The sequence below is a fragment of the Aquarana catesbeiana genome, linkage group LG03, assembly GCF_042186555.1.
Source record: "Aquarana catesbeiana isolate 2022-GZ linkage group LG03, ASM4218655v1, whole genome shotgun sequence".
Lineage (NCBI taxonomy): Eukaryota > Metazoa > Chordata > Amphibia > Anura > Ranidae > Aquarana > Aquarana catesbeiana.
In genome coordinates, this window is record NC_133326.1 from 220,177,576 (window position 1) to 220,204,390 (window position 26,815).

General features: G+C 45.6%; 1 protein-coding gene across 5 annotated transcripts in view; it reads left to right on the top strand.

Annotated features, from left to right (window-relative positions):
- CADPS2 (calcium dependent secretion activator 2) overlaps window positions 1–26,815 on the top strand; it is a 1,072,621-nt gene that overhangs the window by 558,513 nt on the left and 487,293 nt on the right. For all 5 annotated transcript variants that reach the window (XM_073619790.1, XM_073619788.1, XM_073619789.1 and 2 more), the window contains exon 16: window positions 16,056–16,179. In XM_073619790.1, the coding sequence (XP_073475891.1) occupies window positions 16,056–16,179 (124 nt within the window). The remainder of the gene's footprint in view (window positions 1–16,055; window positions 16,180–26,815) is intronic.

The window sequence follows — 26,815 nt, forward strand, 5'->3', positions numbered from 1 at the left end:
GGTGAAAGTTTCAGGTACTGTGCCACTAATAATCGAACATCCAGTTGAACTGCATGAGGCAAGTACCAGCAGTGAAGTGAATGAAGCAAGTGCCAGTTGCAATATCAGTCACAAAGTATTAGGGCAACAGTCCCAGAAAGCCCATTCTAGTGTCCCAAAGGTGACATGTTTAAATCCTATATTGATACCCTCTAATTCAGTAGAACACCCCCCCCCCCCCCCCAATTTACAATACAATCAGTTTTGTAAGGTGGAAACCTAAAATGTCACACCCATGTGTTTTTTTTTCTCATTAATTTCAAATATATATATTAATATATTTGAGTTTATAGTCTATAGTTTTCAGACTAAAAAATATATATCTATTTATTATTATTATACAGGATTTATATAGCGCCAACAGTTTACGCAGCGCTTTACCACATTAGGGAGGACAGTACAAGTACAATACAATTCAATACAGGAGGAATCAGAGGGCCCTGCTCGTTAGAGCTTATATTCTAGGAGGGAGGGTCAAGTTACATAAAAGGGTAATAGCTGTGGGGGATGAGCTAATGGAGAAAATAGTGCAGTTGTTGGATGGAGGCAGGATAGGCTTCTCTGAAGAGGAGAGTTTTCAGGGATTGCCTAAATGTGGATAAATTTGGAGACAGTCTGACAGATTGGGGTAGGGAATTCCAGAGGATGGGCAAGGCTCGGGAGAAGTCCTGGAGGCGGATATGGGAGGAGGTGATGAGGGAGCTAGAGAGTAGGAGGTCCTGGGAGGAAAGGACCTGGGCGCCCAATTTCAAATACACTCCTTGTATGACCGCCTTATGGGTATTCCATAGGGTTGCTGGGTTAGAGACAGAGCCCACATTGGAAGTAAAGAAGGCCTCAATCTCTGAACGGACCTGTTCCTGAGTTTCCAGAGTGCTGAGAAGAGAGGTATTGAGTCGCCACATAGTATGGCAGGGGGTAGTAGGGGAGGTAGTGATGGATACTGGAGCATGGTCGGACCATGTAATAGTACCTATGGTGGAGGTTGTGATTTCTCATTCGTTCATTGACAGAGACAGCCTTCTTTATTCAGAACCATAGGTTTATATCACCCCCTACAGGAGTAGGACACTAGGCAGAAAAAAGACTTGGCTACGCCCATGGGCAGTCCTAGGAGATATACACCCCCCTCTCTGCTATAGGCCTTCAGTTTTTTTATGCCTAGTTAGGAGTAAGGACCTAGCTCCCTGCTGGGATCTCTTGTCCTGGCAATTTTTATTTTTTAGTTGTTTTTTTTCCTGGATTTCTCTGATGAGATCTACAATCAACTCCTGTGCTGGGCGACGGGCTGGACATTCGATCCAGTGGTCACCCCAGTCTGGCTAGCGAGCACGCGCAGACCGCAGCTACGCGCTAGGTCTGCCATGACATTGCCCCACTGGACGGGGGCTGGCCCTGCGAGTTAAACATCTCGTGAAGTCGCATACGACCAGGTCTCGGCTCCAGTCGCATCATCTCTCATGGCCGATAGCCTCCCACTTCTGTGGCGAGGAGGTTCTGTCTGGAATGGTGCCCTCTTGGTCCTGGTATGGTGAGTAAATGTCCCCCTCTCCCATTAGGGTTTTTTTTGTGGTGGACACAGGCCACGGATCGGTCAGTCCTGTGGGTCCCCTCTGTCCCTGCACCCTCATGTCTTGGCCCTGGAGATCCCTTGGTAACCCCCCTTTCCCCCTCCATATGGGGTAGTGTGCCTGTGGTGGGTCCTGGGGGGTGGGGTTGAGTAGTGGTAGGTGGGGGTGTGCGCCGCCTAGGTGCTGTGCTTACTGGGGAGGGGTGGCACTGGGTCCGGTGGCCGGATCCCCTCTCTCTCTCTCTCGTTCTCATCCTGGGAGGCTACAGGGTTCTCCTGCATTTGTGGTAGTCTCGTCTAGCACGGCCGGCGGCCATTTTGCCGTAGCTGGTGTCCTTTTCCCTATTGCCCAATGACTTCCTATGGTCGGCAGCCATGTTTGTGTAGCTCGGTTGCCATGATATGGTGGACTTTGGCTCAGGCAACAGCGGCCATTACTGTGTAGCCCAGGACGGCGTTTTTTTGGCAGGCGGAAGCTCCTTCTTTTAACCCGGCGCTGACAGTTGTGTTTTCTTCCCCCTTAGATGCCACGTGTGTGCAGGTCTACATCTGAGGCAGTAAGCGCTACGCTGGTGGGGTGGTGAGTCTGGGGGATCCCTCCTCTCTGCTGTGGGGTGTCCTGGTGGTCTAGTACCACTACCGGTGGGTGTGTCCCATTGTAGTGGTCACTCTTGGTGTGGGGCTTTTTTTTTTCTCTCCTATGGAGTCTCAGGAGCATGTTTCCTCACCTGACCCCCTGTCAGAGGCTGCAGATCCCTCTGGGTCCCAGTCATCTGACCCACTGACGGCAGCCCTGGAGTCCTTTGTGTCCCGGGTGAAGGTGGCTCTTGGGCGGCGGACTGGCAAGAAGCATCCCCTGCCTTCCCCTGCTTCATCTGTCTCGTCAGATTCTGAATCTGATTCAGCTGCTGTGGATGGGGCCCACCCTGCGGGGTCTGCGGCCGTGCTCCTAGATCTTTCGGACAGTGAGGATGATTCCTCTGCCCCAGTGGCTGCGCACGAGAAAGCGCTGGTGGATGCAATGATTGCCTCTGTGCGGGAAACTTTAAAAATGGAGGATGCAGCTGCGTTGGAGGTGCCGGTCCCCTTTGGCACTCACAAGCTGCCTCACGCAGCAAGTGTTCCCTTTTCCCTCCTTTTTTGACGAGTTTGTCTATAAAGAATTGGAGCGTCCAAAACGTCCCTTTGTGATCCCAAAGTGTTTTGCTGTGCTTTACCCCTTTGAGGAGAGTCTGCTCAAAAAATGGACAACTCCACCTGTGGTGGATCACCTGGTCAACCACTATGATTCCGGTTGAGGACTCTCCGGCCTTTAAAGACCCGGCTGATGGGAAGGCAGAGTCTCTGAACCGCACAATATTCTCTATTGTCTATTGCGGGTTCGGCGCTTCGGCTATTGCTCTGGTGTCGCAAACGCTGACAGAATGGGCGAAGCTGTTGCGCGGTGACCTGGAAGGTGACCACTTTCCTCCTGCCTTCACAGAATTAGGCTCAAAGTCTTTCAACCCCCCCTCGGGAGGTCAAAAGTGGCCCTGGTTGGGCAAACCGAGAGTTGGCTTCTCCAGACCCCCAGATAAGGCTTCTTCGGCATAAAGAGGCACCCTCACCCGCAGTCCGGGTGGGGGGACATCTTTGCTGGTTTCCAGGCCCGTGGACCTCTCTGATACACTACAAGTGGGTCCGTGAAGTGATTCTGCCTGGTTACAAGATCGAGTTCCAGGCTTGTCCCCAAGCATATTTTTTACGTCCAATCTGCATCTGTCTCCGGACCGCTTGTTAGCCCTCCGGGGTGCAGTGCAAGGCCTGTTGCTGCAAGGGGTGATTGTTCCGGTGTCAGAACGTTTCCAGGGCTTTTATTCAAACCTATTTACGATCCCCAAAAAAGAGGTTACGGTAGTCTAATTCTGGACCTCAAGGCCCTGAACCGCTATGTGCGGGTGCGGAAGTTCAGAATGGAGTCCATTCACTCCGTGGTGGCATCTCTTCATCAGGAGAACTTTCTAGTCTCCATCAATATCAAGGATGCCTACCTTCACATTACGATTTGTGCACAGCACAAGCGTTTTTTTTTTTTTGGACCGAACCAAAACTGTTCGGTACTTTTGTTTCTATCCCCCTGGACTCCGGCTGATATGCCATGAGCCGGATATTTCGTTATCAAATCTCAAAAAAAAACAAGCGTATACGGACCACAAGATATACATATTCATTACTGTGACAAAGTATAAGCTTTAGCTGGGTTATATCTATATAAGGGAATAGCAAACTATCATAGCTAAATAGGGGGTCTTGTTTCCAGTTCTTGGGTGTAGTCTCAAAGTCTTGAAAACAGGCGCAATGTTCTTTAACTTGTTCTTAACTCTTGCAATTCTGTTCCACATGGAGGGAAGGTAAGCTGGCAGACATCTAATTGAATATGGTTAAGGCTGATGGCAGAGGCTGAAGTAAGTACTTATATCTATATGGTTATATTGGAAATAGGCATTTCACCATAACACTCAGTCACATCCATTACAGTTCCCCCCTTGAAATGCTTATTTCACAAAACTGTCCCTCACACTGAAAGACCTACACCCAGCCCATCCCCCTCTGCAACTCTTTTAAGCCATATGTAGAGAAAGAGCAGCGACTAGTTCACTACCCCCTTCGATACAGCTGGAGGAGTGCGGCCAGGTGCTATCTGTTCCTATAGCCCTACGGTGTTGCATCTGGGGGGAGGGTGACTGTAACGGAGTGTAACACATACGTGGTGGTAGTTTAGTCAACAGCCTTTTCCACACACTTCCTGATGCAGGGGAGAACGCAGCAGATTATAGCCGCCATTACCAGGATAGCTAATCCTATCTAGGTCAACAATCCCTGCCATCCTCCCTTTATCCAGTCTACGCATTTTTATTTACAGTGATAATGGGAATCAGTGACTCAAAACCTGCTGCTACTTGGTCTCTTGCTTTGAACTCATCCGGCACCCCCCTTGGGACCCCTATGGCATCTATGTATACATGAGGGTCAAAACTTCCTGCTGGGGCACTCCTGCGTCTTCTGTTGGGTTTGGGTACATCGCTTGCTTCTGGCTCTGGGTTCTCTTAGAGAATATGCAGGGGCATTATGGCTTTAGCCATTGCACATTCTCCTGTCCACTGTCCTGTCATTCTACTTCTAATTTTCATGTCTCCACAGATCCAGTACATGTCCCCTAAGGACTGAACTTGATTTTGTGCTAGATCTGCAGACACCTCACTGTAAGACTCAAAGTAACCTTTGGTGAAATTTCGAAGGAGCATTCCCGCTCCGTGGTACTTTCCATAACATGTGTAATTGCCAGGATATATGGTGATACCTTCTGCTGGCTTGGGAGCCTTAGTGACTATGAGGTTTTTTTTTTTTTTTTTTTTTTTTTTTTTTCCAATGCTCACACAGGGAGTGGTTAGTGGTTGTGTTGGTAAATAGGCTAAGAACACAGGTCTCATGTTCTGGGAGTACATTAGGGGGCACTGTTCCTAAATGTGGTTTAGCCCCCCACACACACATAACAGTTGGTTTTATTGTGCTTCCCTGCATTGTACCTCATCCATTCGAGCCACAAAACCAGTTTCTGCAGCCATGGTGTCAAAGGTAGGGTCTGCTATGGCCACCATGTCCCCTAGTGTTTGCATGTGAGGCTTTAGGGGGTTAGAGTTGGATGTAGATTGGGGAACTGTCCACTCTGGGTTATTGAACATATCTTTCAGTTGGAAAGGTTTTCTAAAACCGTAATACCCATTTCCCCACCATAGGCCCAATGCATAGGTCCCACTGTCCCCCGGGCTGGGATTCTCAATGTTCAGTCTGAACTCTTTGGTGAAATATTGATCTGTGTGTTTGTTGATTGTCATCCTATCTAAGAGTGACTTCCCATTTTTGTCCTTTCTATTCTGGTCGATTTCGGGCTTGTACCCCCATTTTTCATCCCCAGTGTTCCAACCCACTGCTCCCCAATAATCACAGTTGTTGCCCCAGTAGGTGTCAGTGACCCATACATACACAGTCATGGGACCTATTGCTCTCTCATCGGACCGGACACTGTAATCAGTATCTGGAAGTATCTTATTATAAGGGGATATCAAAGTGGCAACATGTGTATTGGATGAGTTATACCAGAATTGAGTTATACCATCTTTCTGTTTGATGGCCACCCCCTGGGCCTGAGCAAAAATCACAACAAAAAGGATAAACAGGATCATGGCTTGGTCTCCTCAGCCTCTTCTTCGGGCACAGGGACTTTCTTGCAGTGAGAGGCATGTATCCACGAGTTCCTTCCAGCCACTTTTACTGATGCGGTAGTTGTCAGAAGGACTTGGAAAGGACCATCATATCTGGGTTCAAGGGTGTGTTTCCTCACAAACTTCTTTACCAGGACCCAGTCACCAGGAACAGGCTTGTGCGTTCCTGTATCTAGCTCAGGATCTGGAATAGAAGAAAACACTTCTGAATGGATATGGGTTAACTCTCGAGATAAAACAGTCACATACACAGTTAATACATCAGATTGGAGCTGCAACTGTTGTGGGAAATAACAACCTAGACTGAGGGCTGAACCAAACAATATCCCATAAGATGACAGACCATGGTTTCCCCTTGGAGTGTACCTAACACTGAATAAGGCAATGGGTAGGCTGTCTGGCCAACTCATTCCCGTTTCCTGAGACATTCTTAGCATTCTAGATTTTATTGTGCCATTCAATCTTTCCACCTTCCCACTGCTCTGGGGATGGTTTGGGGTGTGGAAAGCTAGTGTGACCCCTACCTAAAGTTGCCCATATCTCTTTGGTTACTGAGGCCATGAAAGCGGGTCCCTGATCGCTCTCCATGACCTCTGGGACACCATATCTGCACACTATTTCTGTTAAAAGTCTTTTAGCTGTGGTCCTTGCCGTCATGTTGGTAACGGGATAGGCTTCCGGCCTACGTGGCAGACACAGTCTCTTGTTTAATTCCATGATTCCTTCAACTTCTGGGGTTCCTTTTTTGATCCACACTTCTTTTTCTTCTTTGTCAGCTGTCTCTTGTTGCTCCTTGAGGCGGGTCTTGTTTACAGGAGGGTTTTGTAGAATCATAGTGGTTTCTACAGTATCATCCAGGATAGGTGCATTCACTCTGCTGACCACTTCTCGCGTTCAATCTGCAGCTTGTTTCGCAGCGGTATCTGCCAGGTGATTGCCTCGTGCTTCTTGGGAAACCAGCTTGCCGTGCGTCTTTACCTTAAGTATAGCCACTTGTGCTGGGGGGAGTAGGGCCTCTGGTTTTCCAGATTATCCCAAAATGTCCTTCTGTCCAATTTGCATGCCATTAGGGCATGGAGTTCCACTTCCTGGGCAGACATGAAGGAGGGTAATGCTTGCATACCTGGAGAACTGTGTCTTCTGTGGTGACTGCGTATCCCGTGTGGTACCGTCCAGCACTATCTGCATTTTCAAAGGCAGTTTCACTGACTGTCGGTAGGTGTGACGTTTCCATCTTCATCACTTCAAAGCAGTCATGTGCGGTGAGGATCTTCTTCCAAAGAGGCTCCCCCCTCGAGAAGAGGAAGCAGAGTGGATGGGTTGAGGGTATCATATGGGAGGACGGTGATGTTATCAGGGAGAAGCAAGGCACACTGAAGTCTGAGGTGTCTTGCTGAGGACAGGTGTTTGGGCTGTACTTGGTTCAGTATGGCAGTTATGTCATGAGGGGCATTGGGCTGCAAAGACGGCTTTGAGGCAGGAGGGTCCCCCCTGGCCACTGAGTCCAGTTGACAGGAGTGATACCCAATGGGTCTGAGTCTGTTATCATGGGCCTGAGCCAAAACTCCTGTGGCATGTCCTTGCCTCTCTGAGACAAACAGTTTGAAAGTCTTTTAGTCCCAAAGCAGAGGCTGTTGAAAGGATCTCCTTCAGAGTTTCAAAATCGTCCACAGCTTCTGGAAGGCGTGAAGGGGCTTTTGACCTTGAGGCAAAGGGATGCCCTTGATTGCAGCAACTCTTTCTTCAGTGAGATGTCAGGTGCCTTGGGAGATGCAGAGGCCTAGGAAAATCACCTTCTCCCTGGACTTTTTGCTTTAAGGCCTTGCAACCTTGCTCAACCAGGTAGTGGAGGAGGCTTTCAGAGTAGATTGAGGCAATCACAAGCAGGAGGTCATCTACATAGTGAAGGAGTACAATGACTGGGTGTAACTTCATCCAGGTGTCCAGAATGAGGGCCATTGCCTTGGCGAATTGGGAGGGGGAGTTCTGGGCACTTTGTGGCAAAACAGTCCAGGTGTAGCTGGCAGGTGAAACAGGCTTGCCTGAATCCTTGTGGAGAAGGTCCATATGATCTGGAGTGGGGTGGGGTGGTCATGTCCCTGGTACTGGGAGCTTTCATGTGGACCCTGGTTGGGGCTTGGTTGGCTGTGGGTGAATTTCCATGGGTTTCGGTATTCCCTTCTGGAGTGGCCGGGTCTTCCGCAGTTGTAGCAGACACGTGGAGTTGGTACCGGTGGGCGCAGATAGGGTGTGTCAGAGACCATAATGAGAGGAGCTACTCTCTACTGCTCTGTGAGGATTGTGGACCTAATAACTACTAATAACAACGTCTCAAGCTCCAAGGTTGTGGGTTCTCTATACTCAGACCCTTTTGGATTGACTCTTTAAGACCTGAAATAAATGCGTCAGCTAACATATGTCTATGTGCTCTGTTCAGCACGCTAAAACCCAAATCAGTAAACTTCTTCTACACATATTGACTTCAGGCGTTTTAGAGTGGAGATGTGAACCATCTCCATACAGAATAATTTTTTTTTAGGGAGCCTCGGTCCAGCCGATCTCCATAACATTCATCATCCATATTTATTTTTCTTTGTAAACATTCTAATTAGATACTGAGTCTTTTTTTTTTTTTTTTTTCAGAAAACAAAACGCTCAGATGTGAATGGGGCCTAAATCTAGCACACATTTAAGCAAGGAAAGCACTTCCTCTTTCGTTCGTCATCTGGCATAATGCCCAGAATACATAAACTTCCTCTTTATTTATAATACTGTTAAATATTGAAATTGAACATTTTAAATTCCCCAATTGTTGCTAATACAGCTTAAACACAATTAAACGTGCATAAATATAGCACATTTGCTACATTTACTGTTATTAGAAAAGAAACACCTTTTAGCTTCAATAATGCAAGGGTAAGCAATTACAACTAAATTCAGACTCTGACAGAAATATTCAAGACATCCTATACATAAATTATTTATTTAATTAAAATGCTACATCATTGATTGCTACTATGTTCCATCACTAGAAACGTGGGTGGGTTTCGGTGTGGGCGGTTTAGGGGGGCGTTGGAATAGGCGTGTTGCCACAGGAGGAGGTGTCACTTAGAACAGAGGGGCGGTAGACGAAGGGCGGTGTCTACTTCCTTGGGACCAGATGGTATTATAGGGCGGTGGCTGACTACTTAACTTCCTCTTTTCTGGTTTCTTGTACACATACACAATTCAACCATTTTGATTTGTTTCCTGTTCACTTATCCACCCTTCTTCAGGAATGGCTTTTGCAACTTTAAACCAGGAGTCTGCTGCGCGCAGTAGGCCGTCGTCTGATAGCAAACCCCTTTTTCTCTTTAAGAGAGTGCGCCATTCGTCTACTTGTAATCTCCCACCCAAATGCATATCAATCCCACACACTTTTGCTAATTTCTTTCCCTTTTTCACAGCATCCTCTCCCTCCCATTTTAAAACCAAATCACAGGCCAAACTGCCCTCTTTTGGCTTCGCTAACCTGTGTCCCATGTCACAATTCTTAGGTTTGAACAAGAATGAGACACAGGAGAGAGAGAGAGACACACACAGCTGAGTAGAAATACGCAGTAGTAATTTGGAGATGAGGAACTGAGAAGATCTCTAATAAGACACTGCAGAAAGAGAGCGAGAGAGAGAGAAAGAGAACTGAATAGAAATACACAGTGATGTGGAGATGAGGAACTGAGAAGATCTCTAATAAAACACTTAATGAGCAGACATGAAACACCAGCAGCTGATATTTACACTACACACATTCAATCTAAACACCAATAAATGCGCAGTATGTGGCAGTAGGGGTTTGTAACCAAGAGACCCAGCCCTATATCCTGGCTCTACCACTTCAATCAACCCCCAACCCTCTTCATGTATCCCAAATAACAGACCACAAACACACTTAGGACATGACATTACCACCAACAACAAAAATGTGACCCACGACCAACAACAAGCAATGTGTGACAACCGTAGAGGAATACAGGATTGCTCAGATCTCATGGGATCCCCATGCCACCGCTGGGCGTATTCCTGACGCCCCCTCCTGATTACCCGTGCTTTGCCGCACAATTATTTATTTTCCCCCAGGAGGAGTTTGACCACGTCCTGACGCCCTCTCCTGATTCTGATCCTCAGGAGAAGTTTAACCACGTCAACTAATTTCATCCGTGACTATTTAATCAATCCCTTTTTCCCAACAGCCATCACAAGACAGACTCCAACAAAACAAAACACTCCAAATACAGGCAGGTCAGAAACAATTGCAGGTTCGTACTATATAAATAGGCTCGAGACAAGATATATACCTGTCTTTGTGGACCGCGGGAAGCCGATGCGGAGACGGAAATTGACCAAATACGGATGCGGATCAAACAGCAGACAAATTATTAAGGAAAATGTCTTACCATGTTCTCCAGAGTTGATCAGGCTCCAGTGGTCTGCCCGTATTGGTCCTCTTTCAGTGTCCTCTAGTACGGCTGTCCTTTTGGGCCAGTCTCGAGCCCCACATTGGGCGCCAAAATGTTTTGGACTGAACCAGAACCGTTCGGTACTTTTGTTTCTATCCCCCTGGACTCCAGCTGATATACCGTGAGCCGGATATTTCATTATCAAATCTCAAAAAAAGACAAGCATATGCGGACCACAAGATTTACATATTCATTACTGTGACAAAGTATAAGCTTTAGCTGGGTTATATCTATATAAGGGAATAGCAAACTATCATAGCTAAGTAGGGGGTCTTGTTTCCAGTTCTTGGGTGTAGTCTCAAAGTCTTGAAAACAGGCGCAATGTTCTTTAATTTGTTCTTAACTCTTGCAATTCTGTTCCACATGGAGGGAGGGTAAGCTGGCAGACATCTAATTGAATATGGTAGAGGCTGAAGTAAGCACTTATATCTATATGGTTATATTGGAAATAGGCATTTCACCATAACACTCATAGTCACATCCATTACAGTTTCTCCACTTTGCTGTGGAAGAGACACATTAACAGTTTGCGGTGTTACCCTTTGGTCTCGCCTCCGCTCCTCGGGTCTTCACCAAAGTGTTGGCCCCGGTTCTGGCGCTGCTGCGCCAGCGGGGAATTGCTGTTCTGGGCTACCTGGAAGAACACCTGCTGCGTCCCCCCTCAACGGCCCTGAGGGGTGACGTGGAGATCACTGTTCAGACACTAGCATATTTTGGGTGGCTGATAAATTACCAAAAGTCTGCATTGATTCCAGCTCTGGGTCTGACTCTGGATTCTGCTTGGGCCAGAGTGGTCCTTCCGCAGGACAAACTCCAGTAATTACAGGCGGCAGCCCGCTTGCTGCTGTCCAGCAGGTGGGTCGCCCTGCGGACTTGCATGCGGGTATTGGGCCTGATGGTGTCTACGTTCAATATGGTCCCATTCGCTCAGTTCCATACGAGACCCCTGCAAAGGGAGATCTTGTTAAAATGGGACAAATGTTCCTAGTCTCTTGACAGTCAGATTTGGTAGGAGGTATTTAAACAGATCTGTCTATGCTGGGTATTTCCAGAGGTAGATCTGATGGCATCCCGAAGCAACAGGAAGGTGCAGAGGTTTGTGGCCAGGTCTCGGGACCCTCTGGCGGACGCCTCAGAAGCTCTGGTCGCTCCTTGGGCCAGTATCGTCTGATCTACGCCTTTCGTCCTCTCAAGCTTCTGCCGTGGCTGTTGCGCAGGATTGAGGCCGAATTAATTCCGGTCATTCTAGTGGCCCCGGACTGGCCTCGTCGGCCCTGGTATGCCAACCTGGTGTGTCCGGTCGCAGACACCGCCTAGCGGCTGCCTCTCAGGGAGAATCTGCTATCCCGAAGGGCTGATCTACCACCCTACTTTACCATCGCTGGCTTTAACAGCCTGGCTATTGAAAGCCAGATGTTGAAGGACAGGGGCTTATCTGCGTCGGTGATTCCGACGCTGCTCAAAGCTAGAGAGTCTACTTTTAGGAAGGTATATTATCGGATGTGGGGAGCGTACATTTCAGTCAGTGGGGTTTCACCCACATTTCTCTTCGTGACTCGGATTTTGATTTTTCTTCAGAGGGGCATTGAAAAGAATTTGGCTTTGAGTGCTGTCAAGGGCCAGGTGTCGGCCTTAGTGGTTTTCTTTCAACGCTCCCTGGCTTCGCATTCCCTGGTGCAAACCTTCATTCAGGGAGTGCAACATGTGGTTCCATCGGTGCCATCTCCCTTGCCACTGTGGGACTTGAATCTTGTACTTTCGGTTCTACAGAAGCCTCAGTTTTAAAATATTCGAGAAATTCCCCTGCTCACGCCATCACAGAAGGTGGCTATTACTTCTGCTCGCAGGGAGTCAGAGTTGGCGGCTCTATCCTGTCGCACGCCCTACTTAGTGATTCATAGAGACAAGGTGGTGTTTCATCCTCGTCCTTCTTTCCTTCCAAAGGTTGTCTCTGATTTCCATTTAAATGAAGACATCGTGTTGCCTTCTCTGTCTGAGGCCCCAACAGCCGAGGGAATTTGCCTTGCACACCTTAGATGTGGTACGGGCTGTCGGGATGTATTTGGCGGCCACTGAGTCTTTTCGAAGGTCAGACTCTCTGTGATCACACACGGACCAAAGAAGGGGTTATCTGCTTCCTCAGTGAACATTTTATAGATGGATCATGCAGGCCTATTCTATCAAGGGTCGTCTTCCTCCCTTCCCGGTGAAGCCACACTCGACTCGGCGCTGAGTGCCTCCTGGGCCTTCCATCAGGCGTCAGTAACGCAAGTTGGCAAGGCGGCCACCTGGTAGTCGGTGCACACTTTCACAAAATTTTATAAGGTGGATTTGCTGGCATCTGCGGATGCTTCTTTTGGCCGCAAGGTTCTGCAGGCTGCGGTCTAGATGGTTTTTCCCTCATGAAGGTGTTTTCTTGCTGTTCAGGTTGGCCTCCAGTTATTTTCGCTGAGCTCCAGGTTGTCTGGTTGACCTGGTTTTTTGTTGGCTGCCTCACCCCTCATGTTTGGCACTGCTTTGGGACATCCCTATGGTTCTGAATAAAAAAGGCTGCGTCTGTCAATGAACGAATGAGAAGATAGGATTTTTGACTTGACGTAAAATCCAGACACAGACACAACACCGCCCCTCTATGGAGTTTTAATACTTCAGATACTGCTTGTTACATAACTGAAGTCCTATAGCAGAGAGGGGGGTGCATATCACCTAGGACTGCCCATGGGCGTAGCCAAGTCTTTTTTTCTGCCTAGTGTCCTATTCCTGTAGGGGGCGGTATAACCCTATGGTTCTGAATAAAGAAGGCTGTGTCTGTCAATGAACTCAGAGTCAAAAATCCTATTTTTTTGTAGGAAGAACTTGGACGTCAGAAACAGGTCTATCCTGGAGTAGGATCTTTTGGTATGTGAGTAGAAGGAATAGTCCCTCTCAGTACCATGTTGACACCTCCAGAGGTCATAGAGATCTTCAAGAGAGATAAGGGAGGAAGGAGCTGTGTATTTTTTGCGTTTGAGATTAGAAGAATCAAGTTGGGGATCTATGATTTCATTAAAGTCTCCGCATATCACAATTTGGTCTCTGGGATAGTGCTGTAGTTTTTGTGGTAGGGATTTAAAGAAAGGTTTCTGGTGAGAATTGGGGGCATATATGTTGACAATTGTGAGAGGATAGTTGTTGGAGGCAGACCAAATCTGGTATCTGCCCAAGGGGTCCTATTTCACCTGGGTGAAAGAGAGAAATTGAGGAGCAAACTTCTATCATTACCCCCCTGGCTTTTTTGTCAGCTCGTGCGTGAAAACAGGTTGGGAAGAGACTGTAAGAGCTTTGAGGTGATTTGGTTTCTTAAAAGTCCATCTCCTGAACACATAGCCAGGAAAGTTTAAAGGGACTGTTGAAGCCCTTGGCATTTAGGGAGACAATTTTGAGGGACATTTGGGTATGGTACTGATGAGGGTCGTCCCTTAGCTCAAAAAGCAAGAAGTAAAAAAGAAGAAAAGAGTATTACTGCAGTACAATAGGTCTTATGTGTAGATATGGTCTGAGCGGAGAGCTCTGGGGCAACAAGATCTCCGGACAGAGCTACAGCGATGATACAAAATTATGTGTACACTTAAAACAGACAAGTTAATCAAATATAACTGTAAATGTAGGTAGCGAAGGGCACACGAGTAGAATAGAGAGGCATGCTTTGCACACAACAATGGAGTGTGGAGAAAGGAAAAAAAACATTGCAACTACTCCTCCACTGCTACTAAGATATACTAAAGTCAGTTCCAGCCTGAGGTGAGCTCCTCCTACAGGAGGAATGGTGCATGGTAAGGCATATGGCGGGTTTCGAGATTCCCAGTGGTTGGAGATTTTGGAGGAAGGATTGGCTGCCGAGATATCATTATACAGCAAAATCTTGGTGAAGGGTTCTGGGAGGGAGCACATAGATCTTGCCACTCTCATGATATCTTTAGTATTAAAAAAAGTGGACCCGTGCTAAGATTTCTCTGGGAAGAGATTCTGGCAGGTGTTGCAGCTTGTGGATCCTGTGAGCTCTATCAATGAGCATATCATTTGTGGTTTAGTGTTGGATTCAGTTTATGGAACAATTGGTGCAGGTAGGGTACTATCTCAGATGCAGAGAGAGATACGGGGACCCCCCTGCTTTAATGTTCCGTCTATAGTGGTCCTCCAAATCTGCAACTTTTAGGCAGAGCATGTGTATGGTCGCAGCCTGATCATCCTGAATGTCCACTATGGCATTGTGAGCTTTGGTAGTGTCGCAGAGGTGCTTTTCAATGTGATCGTGCATTCTTCCAGGGAAGTGACTTAGTCATATAAACGGTTAAAGTGTAAGTTCACCTTTACAGAAAAATCTGTAAGGTGAACTTACACAGGTCCCCCTCCTCGCTCCCCCCTCCTGCTGACCTGGACCTCCGGTTCTAAGCCCCAGTATATCCGTGCCAGGAGCCTGGGGCTTATAAAACCTCGCTGTAGCCACGCATCTTCTCTATAGCTGACAGGACAGGCTTTGCGGCTGCTGATTGGTCGATGCCGCCCATGTGATGGCGCTGATCAATTAGAATGCCCCAAAACGTCCCTCCTGACAAGGGACGTTTTGGACATTCAGCTCAGGGGTTTTCTAAGCCCCAAACTGCAGGCACAGATATACCGGGGCTTAGAACCAGAGATTTCTGTGGTCCAGGTCAGCAGGAATTTGGGGGGGGGGGGGAGCGAGGAGGGGGACCTGTGTAAGTTCACCTTACAGAGTTTTCCAATTGAAAATCTGTGGCAAGACTTGAAAATTGCTGATCACAGACGCTCTTCATCCAGTCTGACAGAGCTTGAGCTATTTTTGCAAAGAAAAATGGGCAAAAATGTCACTCTCTAGATGTGCAAAGCTGGTAGAGACATCCTTAAAAGACTTGCCACTGTAATTGCAGGGAAAGGTGGTTCTACAAAGTATTGACTCGGGGGGGCTGAATACAATGCACCCCACACTTTTCACATATTTATTTGTAAAAAATTTGGAAAACCATTTATCGTTTTCCTTCCACTTCACAATTATGTTCCACTTTGTGTTGGTCTATCACATAAAATCCCAATAAAATACATTGACGTTTTTGGTTGTAACATGACAAAATGAGGAAAATTTCAAGGGCTATAAATACTTTTTCAAGGCACTGTATGTTTACTCTGGCTTTGTTTACCCCCATATCTCTGTTAAACTGTTTATAACTCAATAAAAATGACTGAACAAGAAAAAAACTGGGCTTTAGCAATCAGAAGTATATTTCCCTCATATTCAAAACTGTAATGGCTCCTTATCGCCTCCTTCAGGCCAGCTATAGAAAGTGAAGGCCATGCGGAGGCAGACCTGGGGGATATTGAGGAGACTGAAAAAAAAAAAAGGAATTTAGTAATTAACTATTAGGCAGTCCTGGGTTGAACAGGCTCAATCATGCTCATTGTTCCATGACAAAAACTGTGGCTTTATTGTTCCCAACCTTGGGCGTGATTGAGCCTGTTTAACCCAGGACTGCCTGATAGTTAATTACTAAATTCCTTTTTTTTTTTCTTTTTGTAAAATCGTTCTGTAAGCTGGTCAAATTTACATATATAGCTAAAAAGAAAAACTATAGTTGCCCTTTAAATTGTGACATTGCAGTTATTTTTTTTTAAAATGTCTTAATTCTCCTTCAGGTTTTGATGAAAGATATTGCAACACCTATACCCGCTGAAGAGGTCAAGAAAGTTATAAGAAGATGCCTTGAAAAAGCTGCCTTGATCAATTACACCCGACTTACAGAATATGCCAAAATTGAAGGTCAGATATTTTATATAATGTTAAGCTGATTTCCCTTAAGTATCTTTTTATTTATTTATTCATTTAGACATCATGGGACACAGAGTTAGGCTAATATTCATTATCTACTGGGTTATACTTTATTTCTAGGTGAATGGACACCGGTAGACCAAAGGTCTTTAGACAGGAAGTGAACCCCTCCCATACAGGAAGTACTTCAGTTTTTTTTACCAGTGTCTGCAAGGTGGATGGCACGGTGGTTTGAGCTCTCTGAGCTCCAGGTCTCTAGTTAAACAAACGGTTCTTAAATGAATCAAGAGATTGACCGATCAGATCCATTTGACACAGGCTTTATATGCTTTTTAAATGGTACCCGAGCCTCGCAAAGAAGGGGTTCAGTGAGACTTATTACATTTTGAGTTTAGACTTGTCTTCCATTTCTATGCTATTGGATCTACCAATCACATGTAATCTGTGTTTGATGTATCCATTTTGTATTTGAATTGTATATATTTTTTTCTATTTTTGTAATAAAAATTATTTTATACTTACATTATTACATATGGTAGTGCCTTTTAAAATCCCGCCCAAGGGGAATGTTTTGGTCAGCCCCGCAAAGAAGACTCAAGATCCTGCAAGGTTTTGCCTGTAATGCAGCCTCCGGTCGCTGGACCCTGCAAAGTGGAATCCTGGACACTACAGTGCTAAGGCATTTCTACAGGGTGCTGTACAGGTCCAAGGGAGTGGACCCTAAACATGAAAAGGGTACCAGTTCTTGAAGGTCCTCAAGTGACAGGAACCCGCCGTGAAGGGTGAAGATTGGGCTCTTAGTTTCTAAGCTGCCCTGCGCCTGGACGGGTAAGTGAAACCCCTTTAATTATTGTCGGGTGTCGCAGTGATTGTAACAATCAGGCAATCTAGCTAGAGGCTGGACACCTGTATGCGGTCACCATACGGGGAAGTTTTGGGCTAGCTGTGGGTGTTTGCAAAGTGTATCTTTTTGTGTCTGGCTGTTTTTTACCTGTATGATGGTGCACAACGGTGCGCCATTTCGCCTTGGTTCGCCATGGTGCATGTGCATTCGCAAAAGGGCTCAGCAGTTTGTTTGGCGGCCATGGTGCACACCTAGCTTATTTAAGCTGTGTATGCCAACTATGTGATGCTTCCAGAAGGCAGCTGTGGGACACAGAGCAGGCTCCTTACCAGGCAGCGGTTAATTTCTCCTTACCCGGGTCACGTGAGTCACCAGGTGTTGCTTGGCAGGCTAAAGGTAATTAGCAGGATTGTTGCATAGGGGCTTGGTGAGCCCAATTAAAGGGCCTCCCTTCTGAGGTGTTTTAATACTACAACCAGGTACTCTTTTTGTGGCTAGTAAATGTTTTAAAAAAATAGGAGTGGGACTAACACTACAGGGAAGGGCACACCAATGTCGTCAGTAGTTCCTGATGAACCTAGTCGTAGCCCTAGTGTTGTATCCCCTGAAGGACCAGAGGCTTCCAGGCAATCTGAGCCGCTGCGCCTATCTGGTATTGTGCCTACAGTCAACGCTGCTTTATCACCAAGGATGAACTGTCCTCGGCCCTAGCCGGGTTAAAGCACAGGATTGCCTCCATCCCGCAGGCTGGCAAGAAGCGTGACAGATCCCCCTCCCTGGAGTCTCTTAGACTGGAGCAGGAATGGGTTGAGGATGGGGAAGAGCTAAAAGCTCAGGATTCTGTGGCTGGCCTGGCAGATGAGTCTGCTTCTGAGCAATCTGGACAAGAAGATATCCATTTGGTGTCTGCCTCTCAATCGCAGAGGCTTTTGATCCTGACTTTTACCGAAATAGTTGGTTCTGCCTTTAAGTTGCCTCTTGTAGAGGTTACTGAGCCCCCCGATCCTCTTTGGGATCCCCGAGGCCTCTTCAGGTCACACAGGCTTTCCTCTTACATCCTCTGTTGAAACAGGCGGTGTATGCTGATTAGGAACATCCTGACAGGATTTTTGTTCCTCCTCAGAGGTTCTCCCTTTTATATCCCATGGATGAAAAGTTGTTCAAGAAGTAGAGCATGCCAGCCATAGATGCAGCAGTCTCTTCCTTAAACAAGAACTTAACTTGTCCGGTAGATAACGCATAGGGCTTGAAAGACCCTGTTGACAAGAAATTGGAGTCATTATTAAAAGTTTCCTTTTCTTTGGCCATTTCAGCTATTCAGCCAGCTGTTGCAGCAATTGGTATCCGCCAGTCCATAAAGGATCAGATCAGATGGCCTGACAGGCCCAACCTGGGAGGATGAGCTGCCTGAAAATAAGACCGATATTCCTCGAGCACTGTGTTTTGCTGTTGACGCCTTAAAGAATTTAATACAGCAGGTTTCTCGTTTGGCTCTCTTGTCTGTACATATGCGCAGACTTTTGTGGCTTAAGAACTGGTCAGCTGAGCTTCCCTGTAATCGGAGCTACGGTGACGGATGGGACCAGGGACCAGGAGATGTAGTGTAAACCCCCTGGAAGTTTGAAAGACCCACTGGAGATTCCCGGAGAAACTGAAGGTAGTCTACTGATTTTCCTAGCAGTGCTGACAGGTGGACGATTGAAGACCGGGTAGGCACAAATTAAATAAAATCTGTTTTAAAGTAAAGGGAATATTGAGCAAAGAGCTTATCGGTTTTATCAGCTTTAAAGTGCCCTGCGACAGATTGGTGAACATTTTGTTTGGATGCAGCAATCTGGGACAATTGTATGAATACTCTGCTTAAAAGAAATCTGCTCAGCAAGGGAGACAAACGGATGAAACAGCTTAAAGAGTAAGGTGTGATTTTACTGTTTAGTATCTTTTTTTTTTTTTTTTTAAACTTAGATAACAAAACAGAGTTGATACATTTGGATTCAGCAGTTAGATGCTTAATAAGAACGTTTAATTTAAAGCTATTATAAAAGCTGTTATTACTACTGCCTGTTTTGCTTTTTCTTGTCTTCACCTGTTTGCAAAGTTTATTCTGTGGATTAAATTCTATAGCCGATATAGACTGTTGCATACACACTATTACTGAGAGGACGCTGGCGCTGTTTGCTCGCTGCTCTCTCTAGCCAAGCTAAAATAACGATTGGTGCACTTTTAATGCCACTGTCAGCATCACCACTATGTTGAGTTACTCTGTTAACCAGCTTATAAATCTCAGCAGTTTTGTCACTCCACCGTGCATTGCAGTGATTAAACAGCTAGGACTTCTCCGCCGTCCATGATACATCCATATAAGTTCTCGCAGGAAGTTTGTCTGTTCACAAACAAGTCATACCATCCCAGTTCTCTGGTCAGCAATGCGAATTGTCGCTCCACGCACGCATCATCAGAGGGCTGTCTCCTATCGGGTATGTAGTTTGGACGTCTCCATGGTAACACCTCCCTGTCAGCCAAATGGGAAATGTGGAGTGGAGTGGACTATAGTCTGCTACAGCCATTGCAAAGATTTGTTGCATCATCAAGCAGCAAAATTTAACTTTTAAATGCACAGTCTATTACTAACAAATCCTGCCTTATTCATGACCATATCCTGGATAAAGGTTTGGACTATATGTACATTACAGAGACCTGGCACCAACCAAATACCTTTTCTTCTTTAAATGAGAGTTGTCCCCAAGGATATAGCTACCTCCAAAAAGCTTGCAGCACAGGGCGTGTGGGGGCCTGTCGGTTATCTATCGTAGTGATCTGGAGCTATCTCTGCAGCCATTACCTGAACTGTCTTCGTTTGAATGCCTTGCATTTAAATGTAGGTCCCCTTCCCCTGTGCTGTTTCTCCTTATTTATCGACCACCAAAACTAAACCCATCATTTATCACTGAGATGTCAAATCTTCTTACAACTTTTTGCACATCCTCTGTTGATGTTATAATTCTAGGCAATATGAACATCCACCTTGACACCCCATTTTGCTGTTTTGCAGCTGAATTTCTGCAACTACTGGATTGTTTTAATCTAAAACAACTTGTTGATGTCCCCACACACATCAGGGGGAATACCTTGGATCTGGTCATTACAAACTCTGCTCTCCCTACCAACTTGCAGGTGCATGACCTAGGTGTGTCTGATCATAAGGCTATTTCTATGGATTTGTCATCCTCATCCAATCTTTGCAAGCCTAAGCGGAACATTAGTTTCAGAAATCTAAAAAACATAAATCCAGAACTCTTGGCAGTAGACTTTCAGCATCTTTCCACACTTTTTTCATCAGCCGACGAAGCAGTGGATTACTACATATATACACTATAAAACTAGAACAGTCACCTTCACCCGCTCAGCTTCCTGGTTTATAGATGAGCTTCGTAAGATGAAGGCAGCAGGGAGGGTGCTTGAGCGGCACTTTAAAGCATCTGGCCTTACTGTCCATAGACAAATATATCGGGAGCAACAACAAAAATATGCACAGTCCCTCAATGAGGCAAGGTCACAGTTTTATTCTAATGCCATCAGAAATAGCCCAGGAAATTCTAAGCAGTTTTTTCCACTTTAAACTACCTTCTTAAACCAAAATCCCCTCCACTTACTGCCACGACAGAAGAGCAGTGCAATACATTTATGGATTTTTTTTACATCAAAAATTGCACAAATTCGCTCTTCCCTTTCTGGCCCTCCCACCCAAATTGGACCCCCCAACATATATTGTCTCCAAACCCCAAAACTGCCTTCCTGAGGTGTCATTAGAAGAGGTGCAGAACATCATCAGGAAGATGAAACCCTCTACCTGTCCCCTGGACCCTTTCCCATCCTCCCTGGTAAAAACTCATAACACTGTCCAAAGTCCCCTGATCACCGCTGTCATAAATTATTCCCTTCAAACTGGTCACGTTCCTTCTGTTCTGAAGAATGCCATCATTAGACCATTGCTCAAAAAACTCACTCTTGATCCCGAAGTCCTATCCAATTATAGGCCCATCTCTAATCTCCCTTTCATATCAAAAGTACTTGAGAAAGCCTTGCCTTTCATCTTCAGGATCACCTTAAAGACAATAACCTTTTTGAAAAATTCCAGTCAGGTTTCCGCTTTGCTCATAGTACAGAGACTGCTCTCGTCAGAGTTACAAACGATCTCCTTATATCATCTGATACTGGCTTTCCTTCCCTTCTTATTCTTTTGGATCTTTCGGCTGCATTCAATACGGTTGATCATGGCATTCTTTTAAACCGGCTCCATTGCACCGTTGGACTCAATGACACAGCCCTCAGTTGGTTCAAATCATACCTCACAAACAGAACAGAGTACATCTCCCTGGGCCACTCCAAATCAAATCCGCATACAGTTACCTGCGGTATCCCCCAGGGGTCAGTTCTTGGCCCCATTCTTTTTATTCTCTACTTTACTCCCCTTGGCCAAATTATTAGCCGCCACAAAATTTTATTTCACTGCTATGCCGATGACACACAGTTAAATATAAATGCAACAGCTGAAACCCTATCTTCACAGTCATCCCTATCAGTACTTACCACCTGTCTGGAGGAGATAAAGGTATGGATGGAGCACAACTTTCTTCAACTAAATAGTTCCAAAACTGAAGTTATTATGATTGGCACACCTTACCAGACTAAACCATCATCCATAACCAGCATTACCTTTTCTGGTTCTAATATCCCCCTTTCATCAACAGTTACAAATCTAGGTGTAAAAATGGACTCCCAACTCACTTTTAAAGCCCATATAAATCATCTATGTAAGACTTCTTTTTACCACCTGTGTAATATCTCTAAACTCCGTTCCATTCTTTCTTTCTTAGATGCTGAGAGGCTGGTTCATGCCTTTGTCTCCTCCAGACTGGACTACTGTAACGCACTTCTCATCGGGATTCCTAGAAAGTCTGCAGAGGCTTCAGTACATCCAAAACTCTGCAGCAAGGATCCTGATGGGAGTGCGGAAACATGAGCACATTACTCCCATTCTCCACTCACTCCATTGGCTTCCTGTCTCCGCCAGGATTGAGTACAAGGTTTCCCTTCTTACGTATCAATGTATACATGGACATGCCCCTTCTTACCTCAAAGAACTTCTTAAACCACAAAACACATTGCGTTCCCTCCGCTCCGTTCACTCAAACCAACTTCAAACACCTAGAACTAGACTTAGGACAATGGGAGATAGAGCTTTTTGTGCAGCTGCCCCGCGCTTGTGGAGTGCCCTACCTGACATTTTGAGGGCTCCATATTGTGAGAAATACTCCTGCGCTAGTGAGGCCGTTTGTTGTATGAAAAAGGGTAGTATTGTAGAAGGTGGGAGGACCGGAGAAGATGGTGAAGCGTGTCCCGCTGCCTTAGCTGACCAGGGGTGGTCTGGAAGAGACTGATTAGTAGGAGGTGGATGGAAGGTGCGTGATCAGACGCTCACATCAAAACAGGTTAGGTTTAATCGTGTATGAAAAATATATATACAGACATGAATTACATCATTCAAATACTATGTTGCATAAAAACAGACAAAATAAGCACTAAAAAGTTAAAACTGGGGTATGCCCATGTTGAGGCAAGTAGTTAAAAGGCTGACGCGTTTCAAGGGTAACCTCTTCATCAGAGCCAGGAGAACAGGAGCACAGTCTGTACAGGCCGGTAGGCCGACATGTGTACATGGAAGGGAGTGGCTAGTAGGAGAGTATGTCCTGTAGTGTATAATAGTTGTTCTAATTTCCATACCAGTCCCTGTCCAGGCGTTCTAGGTGAAATACAGATCAGAACAATATAGTATGGGGCACATGGCAAAATATGTACACTACAGACTGGAGACGTATAGTAAATTTACATTAAAAGAGGTCAGGTGTAAATAATACAAAAAATTGTTAAAATAATATATAATAAAAAAGGTACCATATCAATAAAATGAATCGATGGTAGGTGGTAGACATTGAAGCAGAAAGCATGAAACACTAAATAAAGAATATATGTATAGATATATATATCTATACATACACACAAAAATATATATAAATAAATATACATAAAGAAGGGGGGGCACAGAGAAACGCTGAGAGATCTTGAGGGCTCCTCAATCCATTGACTGTTTTAAAAAAGGTCTTAAGACATTTCTTTTTAGCAAAGCTTTTTGCTCTTCTTAGATGTTTGTTTCTTTTTAGAAATTGCTCATTTTAATCTGTAGCGCTTTGAGATCTTTTGATGTAAAGCACATTATAAATAAAATGTTTTATTATTATTACCCTATTAGGGTTCAGTCTGACAATGCCACTGCAGTGGCCTATATAAACCACCAAGGCAGTACCAGGAGTCGTTCAATTCTGAAGCAGGAGAACCACATACTAGCCTCGAGAGAGGGACATGTGCCAATTTTATCGGCAGTCCATATCCCGGGAGTAGAGAACAACTGGAAGGCAGATTATTTCAGCCGCCAGCAAATCTGCCCGGGGGAATGGTCCCTAAACCCAGGGGTGTTCCAGGAAATTTGTCAATGTTGGGGATGGCCAGAGGTAGACCTACTGGCATCCAGATTCAACAACAAGCTACATCAGTTTGTGTCCCGAACAAGAGATTCTCTGGCAATCAGAGCAGATGCTCTGGTAGTTCCATGGAGCCAGTGCTCCCTGGTTTATACTTTCCCTCCGATCCCTCTCCTTCCACATTTGTTGCGCAGGATTCGGAGAGAGAGAGGGGGTTCCAGTCATTCTGGTGGCACCAGCCTGACCCAGAAGGCCCTGGTCCCTGGAGATTGAAACTGACAATAGACAGGCCATTGACACTTCCACGTTGCTCCGATCTACTGTCTCAAGGTCCTATATTCCACCCCAATTTACAGTCTCTAAATTTGATGGCATGGCTATTGAAGCCAGGGTGTTAAAGGACCATGGCATCTTGGGACCAGTGGCGTCTACCCTAGTGAATGCTAGAAAAGCTGTTACTAGGAAGATCTATCATAAGGTCTGGAAGACTTACATTGCTTGGTGTGCAGCCAAAAAATGTCATCCTTGGAAATACGTGATTGGGAGAATTCTCTTTTCTACAGTCAGCTGTGGAAATCAAATTGGCTTTGAGTACAATCAGAGGTCAAGTTTCGGCCCTATCAGTATACTTGCAAGGCCTTTAGCCCCCCATTCACTGGTCCGAACCTTTATGCAAGGGGCAACTCACTTGCTTCCCCCCATTAGGTCACCTATGAACTTGGTGCTGTCTGTGTTACAGAAACAACCATTTGAGCCTATCAAGGAAATTCCATTAGACTCGCTGTCACGCAAACTAGCCTTCCTCATGGCCATCACCTCGGCTAGAAGGGTGTCGGAGTTGGCGGCCCTTTCGTGCAGGGAACCATACTCGATCCTTCACTACGACAGGGTCGTGTTACGACCTGTTCCATCCTTTTTGCCAATAGTGGTGTTGGCCTTTCATTTAAAGCAGGACATTATTTTGCCTTCTTCTTTTTTTCTCTCAGCCTCGTTCGGCGGAAGAGAAATGACTGCATTCTTTGGACGTTGTCCGGGCAGTCAAGGTTAATTTGTCTAGATCTGCGGAGATCCGAGGATCAGACTCCTTTATTGTTTTACCAAAAGGACCCAAGAAGGGGCAGGCAGCTTCCATTGCCAATTGGGTCCGTCAAGGGTGACAGCTCATTCTACCAGGGGTGTAGGAATTTCCTGGGCTTTTCGCCATCCGGTATCTGTGGCTCAGATTTGTAAGGATACTACCTGGTCTTCAGTGCATACATTCACAAATATTTATTAAGTGGATGTTTGAGCAGTTGAGGATTCATCTTTCGGCCGCAGTGTACTGCAGGCTGCCATATAAGTTCTCATGGCTATTGTTTGGCAGGGTGTCTCCCTCCCCTCAAGGCTATTGCTCTGGGATGTCCCAGTAGGTAATGAATATTAGCCTAACTCTGTGTCCCATGATGTATATGAAAGAAAATAGGATTTTTTTCGTCATACTTACCTGTAAAATCCTTTTCTTTGAGTACTTCCTGTATGGAAGGGGTTATATAGGGGATCACTTCCTGGTTAAAGACCTTTGGTCTACCAGTGTCCATTCACCTGGAGATGAAGTATAACCCAGTAGGTAATGAATATTAGCCTAACTCTGTGCCCCATGATGTACTCAAAGAAAAGGATTTTACAGGTATGTATGACAAACCAATCATATTTTATGTATACGTCTATATCACATATACACAGTATATCAAAGTTTATACCTAAATGATTGTTTCCATAATGGTTTGGTTAAGCTTTATTTAGGCTACAAAACTGATTAAAAAAAAAAAGGCCAAAAAAAAAGTTGACCCTGTCTTTTAGCACTATTTATTCAGTGAACTACACTGATCGTCATATCATCTTATCTTATCACCACAAATGGTTATTGTAATGCCACATGCCGTTATTGTAATCATTTTGCTATTTGTTTTTTTTGTATTAGCAATTTTTTTGCCTCATTATGTATTACGTTTGTATTGGAAAGGTAAACAATCTAATCCTGACTCCTAGCATTGAATAGTCTGATTTTAAGGCTCGGTTCACACTGCCGCGACCCGAAAGTCGTAACTTTGACAGGCGTCTTCCTGGCGACTTGAGTACTACTTGATGGGACTTGATGTGACATTGAAGTGACTTTTTAGCAACTTCCAGGAAATGCCTGGTTAATCGTCCTGTAATGTCAGATCCAAATCACATCAATATAGATGAGGATCCGACTTGGAGGCGACTTCTATTAAAGTCTATGGGCGCAAGTCAGATAGAAGTAGTACAGGAACCTTTTCTAAAGTCAGAGTGACTTCAGTGGTGCTAATTAAGACAGCTCTCATTGACTAACATGGGATTTCACATGTCACGCAACTTGGGGTCCCACAAGTCGGATCCCAATCGCGCCAGTGTGAACCGAGCATAAAAGTAACATGATATGAAACATGATATGACGTGAAAGTATTATGATAGAAATACGGCAATTGCCACTGGCTACTAATTATCAGGTTTTTTTGCTTCTAACTTTGAGGCTGGGTTCCCACCTAATACCGATGCGGCTCCCAGCAGGGGTCCTGTGCGTCACCGTTTCAGGCCTGATTTTAGCACAAAATTTTGAGCCGCAGCGTAGATATGTGGACCGGCTCCATAGAGAGACAGTCAAAATCTCCCGCTATTGCGAATTGGATGCAGGGAACCTGTCCCCTCACAATTACTGCGACCACCTTCCCACTCTATCCTAAACTTCCTAACCCACATCTTCAACTTCTCCCTCTCTGGCACTTTTCCTTCCCCGCTCAAACATGCACTGGTTACCCCCGTACTTAAAAAACCCTCACTAGACCCCACCTGTTTGAATAACTTAAGACCCATCTCCCTGCTCCCGTTTGCCTCCAAGCTCATCGAACGCCTTGTCCATGACCGAATGAGTTGCTACCTCACGGACAACAACCTTCTCGACCCCCTACAGTCCGGCTTTTGTCCACAACATTCCACTGAAAATGCCCCACTAAAATTCACCAATGACCTACTAACTACTAAAACCAATGGCCATTACTCCATATTCATATTCTTAGACCTCTCTGCTGCCTTCGACACAGTTGACCACCTGCTCCTCCTCAGCAAACTACACTCCCTTGGCCTCTGTGATTCTGCTTTATCCTGGTTCTCCTCCTAGATATCTCAGCACACTTTCAGTGTCACTTACAACTCCATCTCCTCCGCTCCACTTCCTCTATCTGTT